Source organism: Typopeltis vanoorti, chromosome 10, assembly GCF_054136105.1.
Source record: "Typopeltis vanoorti isolate ZY-2024b chromosome 10, IOZ_Tvanoo_1.0, whole genome shotgun sequence".
NCBI classification, from domain to species: Eukaryota; Metazoa; Arthropoda; class Arachnida; order Uropygi; family Thelyphonidae; genus Typopeltis; species Typopeltis vanoorti.
The window spans coordinates 57127206-57147767 of NC_143558.1; the positions used below are offsets into that span (position 1 = coordinate 57127206).

The 20562-nt window shown below is 32.8% G+C and overlaps 1 protein-coding gene across 1 annotated transcript in view; it reads left to right on the top strand.

Moving 5' to 3' along the window:
* Window positions 1–2687, top strand: part of LOC150102437 (protein phosphatase 1 regulatory subunit 14C) — a 95886-nt gene extending 93199 nt beyond the window's left edge. Inside the window, exon 5 of the mRNA XM_090399637.1 lies at window positions 2584–2687. Within this exon, the coding sequence (XP_090255763.1) occupies window positions 2584–2625 (42 nt within the window). The 3' untranslated portion in view covers window positions 2626–2687. The remainder of the gene's footprint in view (window positions 1–2583) is intronic.
* Window positions 2688–20562: the final 17875 nt, after the last annotated feature.

Genomic DNA, 20562 nt, shown 5'->3' on the forward strand with positions numbered 1-20562 from the left:
TGTTCCATTTTAAGAAAATCTACATTAAATTAACTAAATTAGATTAAATTACTTGCCATGTGAAAGTTGTCTATTCAAGTGTGATCTATATATACATCTTAAAAGATCTGGTTACTTGAAAATACTATAAAAAATGATGGAATTTTTATAGTATTTTATGTTTCAAGGCTGTTTCCCTAAACAAAAGATGTTTTACAGGCATATATATCAAAAGAGTAAATATTAATTTAAGCAGTGAGAAATATTGTATTGTGGCCAATAAATATTCTATAATAATCTGCATTCTTATAAAAATACACTACTTAAATTGTGAGTTCTTAGATAAGAGGTCTGAAGTGATTCATGAATTCACAGCATCAAAAAATATGTTTGGTATGATGTTTTATTCAGAAAAACATTGTTTTGGATAAATAATTATCTCTAACAGTAATAAAAAAATGAGGATTTTTATTTTGCTTTCTAAAATATTTATTAATAAACAATAACTATTTGTAAATTTTACAATGCTAGGCTGTTTCTTAAAAGAAACAGCCTAGCATTGTAAATGTCCCAGCTCTCCTAAAAAGATTCCAGAGATGGTATCTTTCCATTGCATACATCACTGGGTAAAATAAAAAATTATTTATAGATTCTTATTAGTAAACTAGTGTAACAAATCTGTCTACTGCATTATTGTAATATCTTTATTCTATTCTTTATACTAATTAGCAGTGTGCGCTTTTCCTCTCGTAACCTTTCTCACTTACTTTACTGCATATTATGTTTATCCACCTTCCGTATTTACTAGTCATATGCCTATGAACACTGGAAAATTTATTTGTAAGACTGCACCATCCAATATATCAATATTCGGCATAAGACTCAATAAAACGTCCAGTAGATTTTTCTCTCTCTCTCTCTCACACTAGCGTAAATTCCTTCAACAAAGTTTATGTAAACAGTCGTGGTTCTTAAGTAATTAAACTGCGCTTTTAATGCCTTAGTTGTTTCCCCTCTCACAAGTCCGATTATTTTTAGAAACAGTGCATTGTAAAATAAAGGATCAGGCAGCACTCTTTTAACAAATAATTAAAACACATTTATTTACATTAATATGAAATATATATGAATCAAACAATAGAGAGATTGCTTTCTCTATCCATCTAAAAAATCTTTAGCATAAATTAGAACCCTTTTACTTCAACACTAAATAATCTCTTTAACTCAAAAACTTATTTACTCTGTTTACAAATTCAACTTATTAAACTTCTAATTTACTTGCAAAGAGGTTAGCTAACTCTCTGTTAAATTATTTTGCAAATTTGATATCAATTTCTAACATGCCATGTTGACTCTCTTATGAACTTCTTATTACTATTAAACTAATTCTTAACAGTCCATCTACAACATATTATAAGAGGAAATGTACAAAAGGATGAAACTTACAAAGGCTCTGTATCTCACATTCAGTCAAAAGTCTTTCACTAAAGTCTTATGGCATTTCTTTCATCTCAGATTTCGAGCTTCCTTCAGGAATGTCTGGCATCAACGGTATCTTGTTGGGAAAATAGCTGGCTGTGGACTGCAACCTGCGGTACTCGTACAGCTCCAGCAAAAGGTTGTTCTCCCACGGCGAAAAGAAAAGCTTTCGAGTGAAGCTGCTTCGGGTATTTTACATCGCCCTTTCTCCTTTGGGCTTGCCATAATGCCTGGACGACTGGCTCTTCTATCTGCCGTCTCCAATAGCTAAAACTGCCGCCTCCAAAAAGTTTGTAACTGCCGTCAACTCTCTCTTTTGACTGCCGAAATGGGTTCCCTATCTCATCGGCGACTGGAAGCTCTCTCTCTCTCTCTCTCTCTGGCGACCTCTGGAAGCCCTCTCTGGCGGAGACTGGAAGCTCTATTGCTCAGGTCTGTCCCTTTTTATTATGCCTTCTCTGAGACCTTGCATGAAGGGTTGTAACCTCCTAAGAATTCGGCATGACTCTTTCATCTTCTTTTAAGCTCAATCCGCTCTTTGTTCTCTTCCGTGCACTCTTTTGATTGTAAGTTGCCGGCCAGCGGAAAGTTGTTTGAACCTTTCAGACTGACTTTGGAGGTGTTTATGCGCAGAGCTTGTAAGCACATTCTCTTGCACACAAAATTCGTAAACAACCTTTCTTATGCCCTCATAGAGAGCTATTACACAACGTTCCGGTGGCAAAACATTGACTTTGTTTTTGACATTCTAAAATATTCTTGTTAAAGGAGTAAATACAGTTAATTTCCAAAGGTTTATTTACAATAATATCTAGCACAAAATATACAGAGACAAACACGGTTATTTTTACAACATTCTCATAGGAGAATGTTGTAAAATCGACCTCTGTAAAAATCGATGTAAAGCGCTTTAGTATTTTTAAGCTACATTGAATTTTACACCAGTATTAAAAGTGAATCAATTTAGATTTCTTTAAATCTTGCTTAGTTTTGCTTTTTATCATGTTAATTTCATGTGTTTGTGTGGGTGTATATACACACACAATTGTGTATTATATATCATATTATTGTATTGTATATGTCATATATATATGTATTCTTTATTTTTTCTTTTTTTTTTTTCAGAGATTTATCACTGAATTGCTACAGCGTGCAAAAACATTATGAAGATCCTGAGTAGTTACTGTTATATGATGGATGGATGGATGATACATAATTGTAACTTAAAACTCTCAGCCTTCCAACATGTGTGGATATATTTTTTTTTATTTCTTACCAGCACACTAAAGTAGTTCATTGCTGTTCTAGAACTGCTCAGTTTAGCTTTGCATTTCTCGTTTGATCATGTGCAGACCACTGAGTCTCAGACGTTCATATTTAGGCTGGTGGGCCATGGTTTATATTAAGGCAAAACTGCACATCATGGTTAGCCATCTAGAATTGCAAAGGTTGCAGAAATAGGTGCTGTTTTTAAGAATTGTTTTATTCAGTGGATGTTCATTGTTCTGATCTCCTTACCTAGTCATGATATAGAGAGCAGTTTTAAATACCAGATGTTATTAGTACATCTGAAGTGATTAGGATCACTAGTAGAAAGCCAATTGATTTAATCTAGTGATATTTGTGGAATAGCTTATGAGCACTGTTTAATGAGGAGAATGCAGCTTTTAACAATTTATTTTTCAACTCCTTAATCTTCCTTCCCACACATACTTCACTCTCTGTCCTCAAGTAACTTGTATATCTCCATATATCTGCCATTAAAAGTATAAGGTTCCAGGAAAGTATCTAATGTTTGGAATTACTTTTAGTATTCCAAACACAGAGTGCTATGTTTATAGATAGTCTTCCTGGGTAATCAATGATACATGGAGTGTGATATTTGTATCCTGCCTACTCGATATATCCTAAACCTGCCAAATAGAGTGTACCTTATATGGGACAAGGGAACATATTAAGCAAGTAAGAGTTAGAATTTTTATAAAAGAATGCTAATAAAGTATTGCTGCATTCTTCTTACAATACAGTGATCTTTCAATTATCTGGTCATGTAAAGAAATGTTGATTCTTTTTTTTTTGGGTCAGGCAACTGTGAATGTAGTTAGATAGTGCTGATCCAGGAGTTGTTGGTTAACAGGCTAACTTATTCAAGAATTGGTTAACTGAGGGTTTTGTTGTTTGAGAGTTAGGTAATTGAGAGGTCACTGTAGCTTGAGGTTTTATTCTGATTATTATATTTTTAATCTATCATGATGTGATTTATACATTAATTTATGATATAGAAGAACTTTAATAAGGAGGATAAATTTTCTAGCTGCTCAAATGATCTATTCAAATTTTATCTATATATTACACCTTCACCTGCATGGATTGACAGCTATAACTTGTGCATTACCAATATCAAATTCATTATCAGTAAAATTAATAAGATTTCAGTTTTGTGACAATGCTAAATTGATTCGCTATGTACATTTAACATTTCTGAAGTAGCCAAATGTTTGGTTAGTGAAGTACTACATAACATGAAAGAAACCAGAGTTGATCGTCACTGTTTTAAGAGATCCTTCTTAAAGTAATGAACTGTTGTCAAAACAAATTTCTTTTCATTAGGAGTGCATATTTCAGATAATATTAGATGTTCCTGCAATGCATTTGTTGTTGGACGCTCTTATGTATATAAATGAATAACTTTTATGTTTTATTACATATATATAGGATTTTCCAGAAAAGTTGCTATTATTTGGTCATACTTCTAGATAGTGTTATAGTTGAAAGCCTTCATAAGGTCATAATGTTGGTATTCAAAATCATTTCATTAGCATCCATGCATGATTTGCAGTGCCAGAGCTAGAGGTGAGCAGTTGTAATGAAAAAGAGCACATTCCTAAGTTGCTGATTTTATGCAGTATGCACTTTTACTTTCATCCTCTCTCAAGAAATCCATATGGATATCAGTGTGAGGGAAATTCTAGTGATTCATGTTGTTCAGTTTAGTGATCAGTAGGATCAGTGGACTTTAGGGTTTTTGTTTGAAAATAGTTTTAATTAGTAAGTTTACATATAGGTAGTACACTTTAAAGGGAAAAAAATACTCTATAGTATTCTAAGTATAAGTTTACATGTATGGTGAAAGTCATGATGCTTTTGTTAGTAAATAGAGGAATAATTTACAGTCATGTATAATCAAGATACAGTTGGTTATAAATTTAGCACTAAAAAAGTGCACATTTTCTTAATATGATCATACAATGTCTCGCACCATACTTCCAAAAATTTTTACAATTCTTAAAATAAACGAGAATAAAAATATGTGTGACAAGAAGTAATATATATGGATGCAAAATTGAATTTCCAGTTTATTAGTTCACAGATTTATGATCTTTACCATTCAGACATCACTGATAGTAGACAGACACAATTTATGGTAATAGTATATAACATGCTTTTCTCAGTCTGGGGTGAAAAAAGTGATTAAGTTCAGTAATTCATAAGTAGGCCATTCTTTAAAGCTTGTTATCTAGCATGTATTCTTCTTATTGAGAATCAAGCTCTCCAAGAGATTCTGAAAAACAGTGATTTCATGCTTCATACAGAACTGTTAGTTCTCTCTTTGTCGTTTATATCAATAACAAAGAGGGAACCTCAGCCTACTTTGAATTCACTACTGGATGTAAATCCAATAGGTAAGAATGTTTTTTTTTTATGGCTTGTCCATGAAAATTTGGAAACCTATAGCACTTGCTTGTACTATGAATGGGTCAGCGATAAGATAGTGCAAGAACTCTGGAGACAAACATGATTGCAACTGTTCCTGTTTCAGAGTCTGGTGACAGTGGCTGCTTGCTTACTGTGATATTGTTCTACATTGCAGTGTATTTTTGGAATGCATTAAAAATCTTGGTGAAATCTGCTTGAATATTCTGAGGCATGATTTAAGTTGAAACAAGTAAAATTTGATTCAGCATATCAGACAAGTATGTATTTGAGAGTAAAGCACTGAACTCACGATTTGTCACACCATACAATAGATATTAAGTAGTGTGCACCTGTTGTATTTTAAGCCTACACATTTTGAATCACTTTTTTGTGTATTTTTGTTTCTAATTGTTCATAAAGAACAAATCTTAAATTTTTTCATCTTGGCTTGTGCAAGATGTATTGTGTTTATAGAATCAAAGTGCAAAAAAGATGGCTGGAAATATTTTATGGTCATGCGGTACTCTGTCAAGAGGTTGCACCAATAGAGTACACATAGACAAATAAACATTTTTATTATTTAAATTTTAGCAGTTAAGGATAATTTTATTTTTATTTTTTTGAATTGAAATATTTACTTTGTCATGATGCAACTAGTATGTATTTGAGAAAAAGTATGCTAATAATCAAGTTTAAAACTAAAGCATATGAAACTTGGTATCATAATAAGCTGAAAAATGTGAATATGTGACAAAGATTGCATATTGATTTAACATTTTTTACATTTGAATTTTTTTTTTGTTATAATTTGAATTTCTTTTTCTCCCAAAAAAGACAAACCCTTATAAACTCAAGGAGCTGTATAAGCTCCTAGAGCAGCTTTTACAGACATTCACCATAGTAGGATTCAAACCCACAACCTGTTGGTTGGAGAGCGGGTATGCTATCCACTTGGCCTAGTTGGCTTTTTGGTTTTTTGAGGAGGATTCCAAAAAAAAAAAAAAAACTGCAGATGACATCATCTTTATGTGTAAAATATTACTTAAATGAAAGCTTGACAGTCTCAAGGTATTTGAATGACTGTATTCTACCCATTTCAAATACTTGGTGTCTCTTCTGTGATTGTCTAATGCATAAGAAATGGATTTAGTAAAACTTATGTGTAAAATGCCAGGCATATTTGCTGTGTGGTTAGCATATCCGCTCTTTAGCCTAAAGGCTGTGGGTTTGAATCCCACTGTGGGCATGGATGTTTGCGATTGTCTGTGGAAGTGGTGGTGGTGGGCAGTAGATGTCGTTGGTGTAGATGATGCGGTTCACTGTAATTGGTGGATTGAGTGGTGGAGACAGAGTTGTAGAGTAGGTGCCCTCTCTCAATGACATGTAGTAATAATAATAATATTGATTTCTATTGATAGATATAAAACTTTGCCCCATCATTATTGATGTATTAATCCACAATGCATGAGTCTAATTTTGGCATTCTTTGGTCTATTTCATATACTCATTTTGACAGCTTTGAATTCCATCATTTACAGCCTGACCTTATATATATTTCTCGTGGAAAGGCTTAGACGTTGGTTATGCATTTTTTACTAAATAATTTAGGGAAATTACAACGTAAACTAGGATATACATTAAAATAAATTTTAATATACTTCAATATTTCGGCAACGTCATGTTGCCATTTTCAAGGAACTTAAGAACAAGACACATGCACGCAGGCACAACAAACAGTAAGTGAGAAAGAAGCAGGAAGCTATTATTTCTCCTAAAATCCTGATGCTGCCCCCTAGCAGGCAATGTTGGTATTCTTGGGCTGAAGGCCTTCTGATGCAGGTTTCCCAAATTTGAGGCAGTCTCATGCAGCCAGATTTGTTGAGGTTTGGATTGTTTCTTAGGGCTGAAGCTGATTCCATGAAAAGCCTTTCATATTTGTATTTACTACGGTGTATTATCATGGCTTTCTTTCACCGTATTCTATGGCAGGTATCCAGCGCATGGTCAACAAGTGGCAACGTGACGTTGTCGAAATATTGAAGTATATTAAAATTTATTTTAATGTATATCCTAGTTTACGTTGTAATTTCCTTAAATTATTTAGTAAAAACTGGTAATTAATTTACGGAATTAACAACGCATATAAAGTAAATTAATTAAAGATAACTTTAATGAATCACTTCTATATTTCGACAATGTCACATTGTCATCTTCAGGAACATAAAGATATGGTATGTGCACTACAGGAACTAACAAAGCAAATGAGGAAGAAATTAAGACACTAATTTGTTCCTAAAGTCCTAATGGTGCCCTCTTGCGGGCTAATTTGGTAGTCTTGGCCGTTGGGCTGAAGTTCTCATAATGAAAGTCTCCCAAATTTGGGGCAGTTTCATGCACCCAAATTTGTTGAGGTTAGGAACGTTTTTTAGAGCTGCTGAAGATTCTTTGAATAATCTTTCGTATTTAAACTTGCTGCGATGGATTATTTTTGTCTTCTTCCAACGAATTTTATGGTGGGTATCTAAGGCATGGTCTGCCATCCCAGAGCGGCTGTACTGGTGAAACCGGATGTAGTCTTGGTGTTCTGAAATCCTGATATTTGTTGTTCTGCCTGTTTGGCCAAAGTAGGACAATTTGCAGCTGCAAGGGACCTGGTATACACCAGGTAGGTCTAGGGGAAGTGGTTGGTCTTTGGTAGAGCAGATAAGGGATGCCAACTTTTTATATGGTCTGTAACAGGAAGTAAGGTCATATTTCTTGAGGATATTAGTTATTTTTTCAGAGGTGCCCTGGATGTAGGGGATAGTGATAGACTTGGTGTAGTCTTTATTGTTGAGGGGGGGAGGGGGGGTTGTGGTTTTCAGGTTTTAGTATTTTTTGGATTTTTTTGGGGTTATAGCCATTGGCTAAGAAAGTGTTGAGGATGTGGTTTAGTTCCATAGTCAGGGCCTTGTCATCTGAGCAGATTAATTTTGCCCTGTTCTCTTTGCCTCTGCTCAGATGACAAGGCCCTGACTATGGAACTAAACCACATCCTCAACACTTTCTTAGCCAATGGCTATAACCCCAAAAAAATCCAAAAAATACTAAAACCTGAAAACCACAACCCCCCTCCCCCCCCCTCAACAATAAAGACTACACCAAGTCTATCACTATCCCCTACATCCAGGGCACCTCTGAAAAAATAACTAATATCCTCAAGAAATATGACCTTACTTCCTGTTACAGACCATATAAAAAGTTGGCATCCCTTATCCGCTCTACCAAAGACCAACCACTTCCCCTAGACCTACCTGGTGTATACCAGGTCCCTTGCAGCTGCAAATTGTCCTACTTTGGCCAAACAGGCAGAACAACAAATATCAGGATTTCAGAACACCAAGACTACATCCGATTTCACCAGTACAGCCGCTCTGGGCTGGCAGACCATGCCTTAGATACCCACCATAAAATTCGTTGGAAGAAGACAAAAATAATCCATCGCAGCAAGTTTAAATACGAAAGATTATTCAAAGAATCTTCAGCAGCTCTAAAAAACGTTCCTAACCTCAACAAATTTGGGTGCATGAAACTGCCCCAAATTTGGGAGACTTTCATTATGAGAACTTCAGCCCAACGGCCAAGACTACCAAATTAGCCCGCAAGAGGGCACCATTAGGACTTTAGGAACAAATTAGTGTCTTAATTTCTTCCTCATTTGCTTTGTTAGTTCCTGTAGTGCACATACCATATCTTTATGTTCCTGAAGATGACAATGTGACATTGTCGAAATATAGAAGTGATTCATTAAAGTTATCTTTAATTAATTTACTTTATATGCGTTGTTAATTCCGTAAATTAATTACCAGTTATGTCTAACCAACGTATAAGTCTTACCACTAGTATTTAGTAAAAAATGACCTTATATATAATGGGAATTCAGCCTTCTGGTTTGAATCTGATTTAATTATTCTAGGTGCATCTATAAAGGCTGCAATCGAAGATAGCTAGTTTATACAGAGGTGCCAGAGTTTTTTCCTATTGGAAACTTGGATTTCTGTTCATGTAAAACAAACAACAGTGAAAATGCTTATCATGTCCAAAGCTGTCTTTACATAATCATAAAATCAACAACTTGTAGAAATATTTATCCTTTCATTAGATTTGCAGCCAATTCAACTGTGAAAAGATGAGATTTCTTTGGTCAGTAGTGAGACAACCAAGAGCAAGTTTCTGATATGTAGCTATCTTCTCTGTATGACCACTGGAAGATCTGTATATCACACATTCAAGTTGTTTACATTTATTTATTAGTAGTGCAATCACATTTGAATGACTAAAACTAACCTTAGTTACATATAATTTTACAAAGAAAAAAATAACCATTATGGAGACATTAATTTAACATTTAAAGACTTTACAGTGATGTGTGGCACATGCCCATTATTGAATGAAAAACACAATTTCACTTTGATTTCTCATGCACCTCCATTCTGTACTGGTTTATGGATTAAAAGGGCTGCAGAGACGAGTATAGCTTACTGGAATGCAAGAAGTCATGAGTCAGTTACAATTTTGTCTTTGACTTGTTTGCTTACAATTGTTAATCTGGATATTGTTTTTTCCCTGAACGAATAGCAGAAACTAATGGATGGGCCATTAAAGTCTGTAATACTGAAGTATATTATTTGGTGCACATGCTTTCTATCTGCTATTTTAAGTTCAGTATTCATGATTTTTAGGTGGATGGTATAAGACATTGTCAGAACTGTATTGTATTTGCTAAGCTAAGTTTCACTATTGATCTTATGTATTACAATCAGCTTAAATTATGACTAACCTGTAAGGACCAAAGAAATAGTTTGTTATAGTGAAAAGTTTGCTATAAGGATTTTTTTCATTATAGACAGCATTGATGTTGTGGAACTTTGCAAGTGATTTTCAGTAGTTTGTTATAGTAAGCTCATAATAGAATATGACATAACTGAGAGTCCACTGCATTAAAGATAATGCTAGAAATATCTCATATTTTGAAATTTGAGGCATGCTGAGTTTATAGTTATATGAAATTGTAATTCAGCAGAAGTGTGTTTTTATTTTTTTTATATGGCATCTGTTTATTGCTTAGAATGAATGCATATTGCTGTTCTAAAAAAAAAAAAAGAAAGAAAATTAATTTATTCAGACAGTATGACAACACTTTTCAGGAAGTAGTGTCTTAATATTTAGGGCATAAAATTTTTAATTTTTTGCCTGAAAAATAAACTGCTTGTGCATTTTATAATAGTAGTGCCTGGTGAGTGTGTTTCCTTCTGGAAACATAGTTTAGCATTTTATACCAGAAAGCAGAAACTATGATTCATCACTAAGTTAACTGAGTTAACTTAAAAAAAAAAACTCATTTCATTGATGCCTAAGGTTTCAAGGTATTTTCCAGAAACAGTAGTACCATAATGCAAGCTAAAATAATTAGTCACTTAACATCAAGTAAATATAGAAAATCTGTAATCACACAGTATGCCAAATTAAGATCTAATGATTTTTGCAGTCTTAAAATTCAAATAGTTGATATTACATATTTTCAGATTTTTATTATTGTATATTATAAATGTATGTGTGTGTGTGGGGGGGGGGGTGTATATTGCAGAACATCTTTTGATCTTTCACTTTTAGTGTGACTTTTGGTACCTTTAACACTTTGTTCTATTGTAATGAGTTTGTTATATGCATAACCTCATTTCCTTTAGGTGCCAACTATTTGAGAGATGTAATTTTTGTTTAGTAGTTTATACAAAGATCTCCCTGTTCTCACTTATTTTTTACTCTACAATTTAATTCAGGATCATAAGAATACTGCTGTGATTATAGTATTTGTAAAATGTATAATTTCAGTATAGTTAGTATTTTTTTCTGTTTGGTTCCTCTGATTTTTCTGCATATTTTTATCAATTTTAGTCTCTCTACCTTTAACTACTTGGCCAATAAGGTGCCAGCCTGGTTAGCATAGTGGTTAATGTGTTCCACTTTCCAACCAACAGGCTGTGAGTTTGAATTCCACCATGGGCATGGATGTTTATGATTGTCTTTAAAAGGTGAGAGATGAATTTTGTCATCTCGTGTGAGACCTTACTTATTTAGAGGTCTGAAGTGGCTTGAAAAAGTTCTGTATTTGGTCTCTAGAGCAGGGTTTCTGGACTTTTTAAAAAAATAAATAAAAAAAAATACAAAAAAAGGTATAAATAAAATAATTAAAATTGGTAACAGTTCCTTTGTACACTGTAGGTTTCCAGCCTTTCATGGATGGGTGACAAAAAAAAAAGTATATTTTTATTGTCTATAAATTTCCACATTGCACTTGGCTATAACTGCTTAAATGCAAAAGTAAATGCACGGTAATTGCTAATATTTTGAGATTCTTCAAAAGTATCAGTTGTTTAGATTATTTTATAGAGTTAATTTTGAATAAGATTCTAATAGCTATGTGAAAAGTTTAGATTTTCACTGAGTTTTTCCTGTTTATGGAAATCTTGATTGAAAGTATTGAAGGAAAGTATTGAATACACTTGATTAAGAAAAACAAGATTAATGCTAAATTACAAAGTGTTAATTATATCAGTCAGTTTTAGAGGATGTTACCCTCTCTTACTTAAAACTCAAGTGCAGTTTTACTTATTAATGTTCTCAAGCTTCAGTGAAATAAGGAGTTTATTTCTTACAGTGTGTATTTGATTGTGTCGTCAGCTTTCATAATCAGAATAACCTCAGGCTACAGTTCACTATATACTGCCACAGATATGAAGTAATCTTGATATATATATATATATATATAAAGATTATTTAAATTCTAACTTGTATATCACCATGGCAGTTCTGTATATTTTAACCACCACATTTTTGTTACTACAGTTTTTATGCAAGATGAGAACATTTTAAAAGTAAAGTATGTAATTACATTTGATTTTCATGTACAGCATTTGACAATCACAGCATTAATTTTATTTTCTAGCATGCTTTCCTCTTTTAATTTTCTAGTATGCCTTTTCTTTTGCTTTATACATAGTAATTAAAAAGATGCATTTTATTATTTTGTAAAGTTGGAACTATACTCTTTGGGAAAGCTTTATTTTTTTAGACATTTTTATATATGTTTAAAAAAAATGCATTTACTTTTTTTAATATATATACTTACTCTTTTGTAATTGTTTAAATTTCTACATTCTCTTCTAGAATGTGTATTAAATGATACTTCTTACTGACTAAATGCAAAATATTCTGTATGCCATATTAAACTTATTCATTTTTGCATTTATTTATTAATAAGCCATAATTGTACTGCAAAAGATAGGGCAATATGAATACATACCAGTATTTAATCTCCATTTACAGATTCCTACTCTCATAATTTTGAGCTGTTTATCTCCTTTGTTAATTGATAAATAATAATCTAATATTAATGCAACTATTAAACTTTATACAATTGGAAATTGGCATGTAAATAATTGTTATTTGCATATTGATGTTAGCAATAAATGTGGTTAAATATCTTTAAAAAGAGACGAAATTTTAAGGAGATTTAATTAAATGTTTATATAAAAAAGTTATTGTGCCTAAAATTTAAATATGGAGCATTTTGTTTCTTTGAATAAAATAAATTTTTCATCTCATAAAATTATTTCACATGTTAGTCAGCATAATGGCTACATTAAATTATTGAGTTAGTAATTAAATTATTGGATATTGAATGTAGGTTTTTTTTTTTTTTTATCTGATAGGGATGCAAAAATTATTTAGCTATGGGTAAAAGCACATAAAATAATTAGAACTTAAACTAGAACTGCAAGAAAATATATTGCACTGTTGAAGTAAGGAATTAAAAAAAAAAAAAAACCTAAAAGAACGCTTAGAATATAAATATATTTTTTTTATTTCCATCTGAGGAGGAGGAGAGACCAGTTAAATTCCCACTAATTCAAAATTTGAATACATATTTTAACATTTTGTTGAGTTCAATAGTAGAGCATAAAGGGTATTGATGTTTGCATATTCTTTAGTAGTAATATTCTATTTACTTCTGAACGGCATGGTAAACCAACACTTGTTTCTTAGCTGCTTTCCAATCAAATTTCTCATGTAGCATTTGATTTTATTAAATCTTGTAGAAAGCAAAAAGCCTGTGTAGCATTTGCACTCTACAGTGCTTGACTGCACGACGAAAGGCGTTCGAATCTAGTCGCTGACTAGAGGAACTTTTTCTAAGCCTTTTCTTGACGGGTTCCAGAGTTAGTCGATCTCTGGCATGCGCTAGCAGGTTTTTCCTCCTGGAAACTCAAGAAAATTGGCCGTCGAACCCACACTATTGGCAGACATTAAAAAATATTGTGTTAGGGACCACCAGATGGCAGCACTAGCTGCTGTCTTCACTTCACGCCGATTAATTAGTGATAGCCTTGGGCAAGCTATCTCTGATTGGCTACCAGTGGAGATTGAACTGCCCACTCAGTCTCCAAAAGTTATATAGGGCTAAAAAACGGCCTCGCCTACTCACTATATGGGAACAAAAAGGCGTTAGCTGATTTTTAAAATTTTTTTTATAAATATCTCAGGGTTTAATTTTTTTTTTAAAATAATTTTGGTGCTGCTTAGAGACTGTGCTTTGATTTTATATAGTGTGTCGACAGATCACACTTTCCTCTGAGTAAATGAAACCAAACTGGCTTGTGTTTTATATAATAAATTGTTAAAAGTTTGGGAAAGTGATACTCAATTAGTTGAGTAAGGAAGGATATATTCTGTCCGATTTGATTGCTAGTTTTCTGATTATAAAAAGAAGTATTTTCTTTCATAGTGTAATTAAATTAATGCTAAAGCATATAATTAATGCTTATTTCTCAAATTAAACTGAATAATTTACAGATCATAATGATTGCTTAAATTATTGATAAGAAAACAACAGATATTCTTTTCAGGTTCTAGTTTAATTTGCACCAAATGTCACATTTTATCAATTTTTGTCTCTATTGTTAGTAAGGGGAATATGCAATCCTAATAACTATCCTGTAAGAGTTTTCAGAAATGATTACACGGGTATAACACATTACTGATATAATATAGTCTCATGCTTGTATTAATCTGGTTGCAAACTAAGTCACACTTGTTTTCATTTAAACTTTTCTGCACTCTTGCCATCTTCTTATACTTTATAACTTGTTGGGATCAACAGGTAAATGATTCATAAAACTCATTGTAAATTTCCAATATGTACTTTTCTATATGGTCAGTACAAAAGAAAAAAAAAAATCATTGTCATGGTCATTGTGTATAATGGCAGTCTTACTTAATGTCATTTACAGGTTGCAAGAAAAATCATTTTGTATAATCATGTAAAACTGCCATTAATGATTCATCTCTGAATATAGATATGTTTCCAGAAATTTCAGTTGTACTTTTAACTTATGTTTATAGTGAAGCAATATTCTGCAGGTGGACTAAGTATGGTATTTGTCATTGGCAAACTCACAAAAAAAAGTTATGTATTTTGGCTTCTTAAACTTTTGTAGTAGTAGTGCAGTGCCATTTTCAATGTCTAAAGTTTTAAAGATACTTACTTGTTTTTCCATATTTTACTGCATTATGTTCAATCATGTTCGGTGATTTACTTTTGGCATTCCATGAATGTTTTTGTAGGGATGTTGTTTAAAAATTGAAAAAAAAAAAAAAAATGCTTATTGACATATCTGTTTAGGGTCTCAGCATTAAAAGCAATCAGAGCTTCCAAAAGTATAGTACTTCTGTTTTCAGTTGATCTTGATTACCATGCTAGAAATATTGCTGCCTGGTACTCTTCTTTTGAAAAGTTTGTGATAACTGCACCTGCATTAAAAATCTCTCCTTAAAACTACAGCACTAATGATGCACAGTATGATTTGTCATGCTTATCTTAAATATTGCTCAGAATTTGTCTGATCTTGCATTTCATTATTAACTCAGATCTCCAAGCAGTCAAGAATCATTATGGAACATGCACGCACACACACACACAAACCAAACTGTACTTTAAATTCATTCAATGTCTGCATTCACCACAAACTCTCAGGCAATTCATTTCACTCACCAGCCACTCTCCATGCAAAGAGCCTGCTTATTCTCTTGCTCACACCCTCCTTATATAGTTTCCAGGAGCGGCCTCTTGTTCTACCCTTGTTTCCGATTCTCTGAAAAATTTCTTCCACATTAATCTGGTACCATTCCTTACCAACATATACTGCATCTCAATCACATCCCTCCCTCTCTCCTCTTCTTATTCATGGGACTGCATATTGAGGAACTTTACTATTCCCCCAATCTGTCTTCATATCCCACATTCCAAAGAGATTAGCTACCCCCCTTAGTCAGTATTCTGTGAACCCTTTCTAATATATCCTCATCCCCATAAAAAACCAGGTGTGAAATCATCACATCAGATTATGGCAATGATGTAGAGGACCTTGACATGCAGAAACAAAGAGGCTGTGGGTTCCATTGTGAAGGTCCTCTACATAATTGCCATAATCCAATGTGATGGCTTCAACCTGTGCAGTGTGCGATTGTGAAAGTTCAGGTCTTTGTCCACCAACACTCTCAGATCTTTCATCTCTCACAATTTCCCTCACCAAGTGTATACTTTGCATCTCATCCTTGCCTGTCAAATTTCAGAACTGTACACTTTGTAGTATTAAACTGATAGTTCCACTCACTTGCTGGCTTGGTTTGTTCAGATCCTAATGCAAGTCCACCAACATCTGCTCGACTCCTCACCATTCTCCCAATCACCAGTTAAACCCATCCAAAATCATTAATATACAAATGCTGGCCCCAAAACAGATCCCTGCAATTCACCACTTGTGATGTCACTCCTTCAGGATACTGTGCCACCCATGCACAGTTTGCTGATACTGATCTGCCAGCCAATCATATATCCAACTCACTAAACTAGTGTGTCTAATCCCACCCATTCCAATTTAGTTATCAACTTGTGTGTCAATCCATCAAAAAGCCTTTGCAAACTAAGTATATCACTGAATATGCTTGTGTTGTGTCCCTATTTATGATTATTAAACTTTCCTTTTCTCCTTTCAAGTGAATCTCTATATTTTCTTTAATCAAAACTTAACTATGCACAAGATATTACAAAATTCAAATATTTAAGCTTTTTCTCCCCTTAGTGTCCCTAATATTTATATTATACTGTGCCTTTCAGGACATTTAGTTTAAGATATATAATTCGAAAACAAGGACCAAAATACAAAAATATGTCTGAGTGCAAAACTATTAAGCAGTCGTGACCCTCTATCTCGTTACTTAACACATTAATTTCCCGTCTGATTAGGTTCTTCCTTTTTTCAAGTGGTGCATTAGGCAGCAATTTCAGACAACTGTATTATTAGTGAACAAAAGTTTATTTAAAATCTCAAACATGGTACAATTCATTTTCTATTATATAAAACACAATTCAATACTAAGAATAAAATTACACAAGCAAAATACAAGTACTAGGGCAAAATCCTATATGGGAATTTGCGATCATGCCATCATAACAGACTTTATACATATAAATATACACATATAATCCTGGAACAAATTAACACTTAACCTTATACTAGTCAGAATGCTCTATATTGCTATAATACCATGGACATTAATGTTTCTTTTCAGTTTACCTTATCTAACTTACAAAACAATATAGGTTAAACTATCCTTTTGCTATACCCATACATACATTTGACCTTTAAAACACTCTCATATGAGATACCATGCGCATACATAAATCTCTAGCACATGAATGCTTATCAAATAATATATACTAGTTTACTCTCATTCTACACTGATTTGTACTAAAGACCTAGTATATCTTCGACTGTCCAGTAATTAACAATGATTGCAACTATATGCGATTTCAATTGATACAAGATTTTACAGTACCTTTCTAGGATGAACCCTGGTTTTCATGATCTATACCTTTCGTGTTTGAATTAAGGACACACACACACAGGATCTTCTATTCTATCACTATGGAACTCATCACGTGGGCATGGACTTCTGTATGGATTTTCTTTCCCTCGATATGAGTACTGGATGATGAGATACATAGACAATTTCTGGAAATACTTTTATTGGGATTATATTGATCAAATGCATATAACAACAACTAAGTTATACCAACTAGTTTCACCAACTAAGTCTGTTGGCATCTTCAGGGTACATTACTGATGTACGGCACTAAAAAGTAAAAAACTGTTACAAACTATAATCAACCGATTCCAATTATGTTAAACAAAGAACAGAGCGAGTACAATACATTCATAGAACGTGGATGATATCACTTGTGGTTATTTAGGAACGTTCTATAATTGGCACTGTAATTCAGTTCTGGCGAGTTGAAGGATCTGATAAGGGTCTTCCAGATCACGGGCAAGATTAGTCCTTGGTTCCTGTTAAGGTTTTGTATACAGCGGGCAACTGTTGTGGCCTCCTTAAAAATTCGGGAGCGGAAGTCCTCCTCCATGTAAGGAATTGTGCTTCTATCCCACTCTATGGTATGGTTCATTCTTGAGAAATGAAAAGCTAATCCCGATTTTTCTTCTCTGTTATTATTGACGTCACCTATGTGTTCTTTTAGCCTAATTTCAAGGCTCCTTGAAGTTTGGCCGATGTAATTCAAGCGGCACGAGCATGGTATGTTATAAACTCCAGCATATTTGGAGAAAGGATGGCTATCTTATAGTTTATAACAGTTTATAACAGATGGTTGATTATAGTTTGTAACAGTTTTTTACTTTTTAGTGCCGTACATCAGTTATGTACCCTGAAGATGCCAACAGACTTAGTTGGTGAAACTAGTTGGTATAACTTAGTTGTTGTTATATGCACTTGATCAATATAATCCCAATAAAAGTATTTCCAGAGCTTTTTGGTCAAGAAAATTAAACGTTTTTTTAACATAGACAATTTCTTCCTTCTTGTAACTATACGGCGTTCCTCGTCTCTTGCAATAGGAATATGGGATCGAATTCCCGCACACTTTATTTCCTTGTTGCGTCGGACGGAGATAACTCCTACGCCGTCACTCAGGAAAACCCATGTTACCTATACGAAAATTTCATGAAGAAACTCTGAGAAAAAAAAAAGCCTTGTGTGTGTGTGTGGGGGGGGGGGGAGGTTCCCTAACCCTTTTATCTGCATGTCCCCTATCGGTACCTTCTTCAATTTCTTTTTCCTCCCTCCCCTTACTGGAGTCAATCTCACTCACGAATTAAAGTGGCATTTTTCTGCCCAAAACATGTTACAGTTTGCTTGCACGCGACTCTCGTGACGATGTCTCACTTCGGGAATTGACCTTGAGTGATCGTCATTTGTTTTAAGCTAGCCTCTATACTAAATTAATCTCCTTTTTAGAATTTACTTGAATATTTTAATCTCTTTTCAAGTATTAAACTAGCCTCTCACATACAAATTCTTATTTCTAATCTTCTTTGTCTTACTTAACCTATTTTTTCCATATCCTTTTTTTGTAATAAGATTCCCTTTTTTATTATTTAGTTAAACAATTTCTGCTATAATTAATTTTCTTAGATGCAAGCATTTTTTGTTTTTAAATATTTTGTATTAGCTACTTACATAGGATTTTATATTTTTATTTTCTTGTTACACCGTGATAACTGAAATTTTTTTACATTCTTGTTTATCAGGGTGTAACACTTAAATGTACTGGACAAGCGAGAAGCTTGTCCAGTACATTCAAAAAAGATTTAAAAATGAATTACCTTAATAGAATGTCAATCACATATATGATCTATTAATTTATGAAATTATATTAGTTATTTTTCTCATTTATATTCTTTGTAAAGCATTGAGGCTTTTTTCATGTCTCCTTTTTCTCTCTCATACATCTGCATACTACGCATGAGTTAAGTTCCATTATATTTTGACACTTGTGTGAAGAGATAACTGAAGTTAAAATTCTGTAGCATTATCATTGTTTTGCCAGTCAAGTACTGTTTTTTTTTTTTTTTTTTGGTCTCTAAATATAAGTAAAAAACCTGGGTATTTAATGCCAGAAAATTTCCATAAAAGAAAAATAGCCACTGGAAACTATATCCTGTAGCATATTATTCACTCAAACATAGGTCATTTAACATTTGATATCTGTATAAACGTTTCATAGATAATTACTGTATGGATCAGTGCTACAATACTAATATTATTTCACTTTTGGCAGGGTATTACTATTATTATTAAAGTTGCATACTTTATGCTTTCTACCTTAATTGTTGATGATCAATATGGTGCTTTTGTTGAAGTGTCAATTTCTGCAACCTGCACTGTTATCTGTTCTATGTACTTGTCTTATTTCCAATGAGAAGCTGTAAAAATCCTTATAGAAATACAGTTCAGAACAATGTGTACACTGAGGGTTTGGAGGGGAGATTTCTAGTGTGTAGAAATTAATTGTAAAATCTCTTAAAATGTTATTCATATTGTATTTTGTCGTTATTCTTACATGTCTTAAATAAAGAAATTTTTTTATTACTTTCTTTTTCATTTTCCAATGACAATTTTTTAAATTAATATTTGAAGGTATATAGTTATGTGTAGTTATCTCATAATTGAGAATATTTATAGAATAATTGATAGTTGAATTTTTAAAAAATTCTAACACCAGGTATAAGCACACGTGTGATTTTGCATTCAAATGCATGCATATTAGTCATTTAGTGCAAAGAATTTTTTTGGTAACTGATTAGTTTTCTGATGAAATACTCTATCCTGATGTAATAACTACTTCAGGATTTTTCTTCTCTTTTCTTGCTTTTTCCTTTTGATTTCTAAAAGAATACCGATTCAATATTTGTATCTTCCTTAAATGCTTAAAATATTAATACTTGAAAGAAATAAAATGAGAGTTAATAATGAACTTTCTCTATAACTAAACTAAGACACTGGGGAAAAGGGATAATTACTTAAATTATTATTCCATATATTTTTATTAGTTGCACTTGCTATACACCTGCTATACAGTATATAAATACAGGATTTTCAAAAGGAAAAAATGCTTATATTTTAAATGCAAATATTTCCAAATCAAATTGTTAGTTACCTAATTTCAAATATTGTTCACATATCTAACAGATAAGCTTAGGTGTTGATGGTTATTCATGAGTTATTTTTAATGGTATTAGCATGAAACAATTTTCCTGTATGAATCTTTAGATGCCAAGATGATAACAATTAAAAAAAGAAGAAACAAAAGTCAATGTATTATTGGTATGCATAATTTGTGCCAGTGATTTTTATATTACCATGATGATAAATGTATCTGGTATTATTATATATGAAACCTGTGAAGTATTCAGAACTAAACATTCACACATAAACCACAATAATTAAATTTTT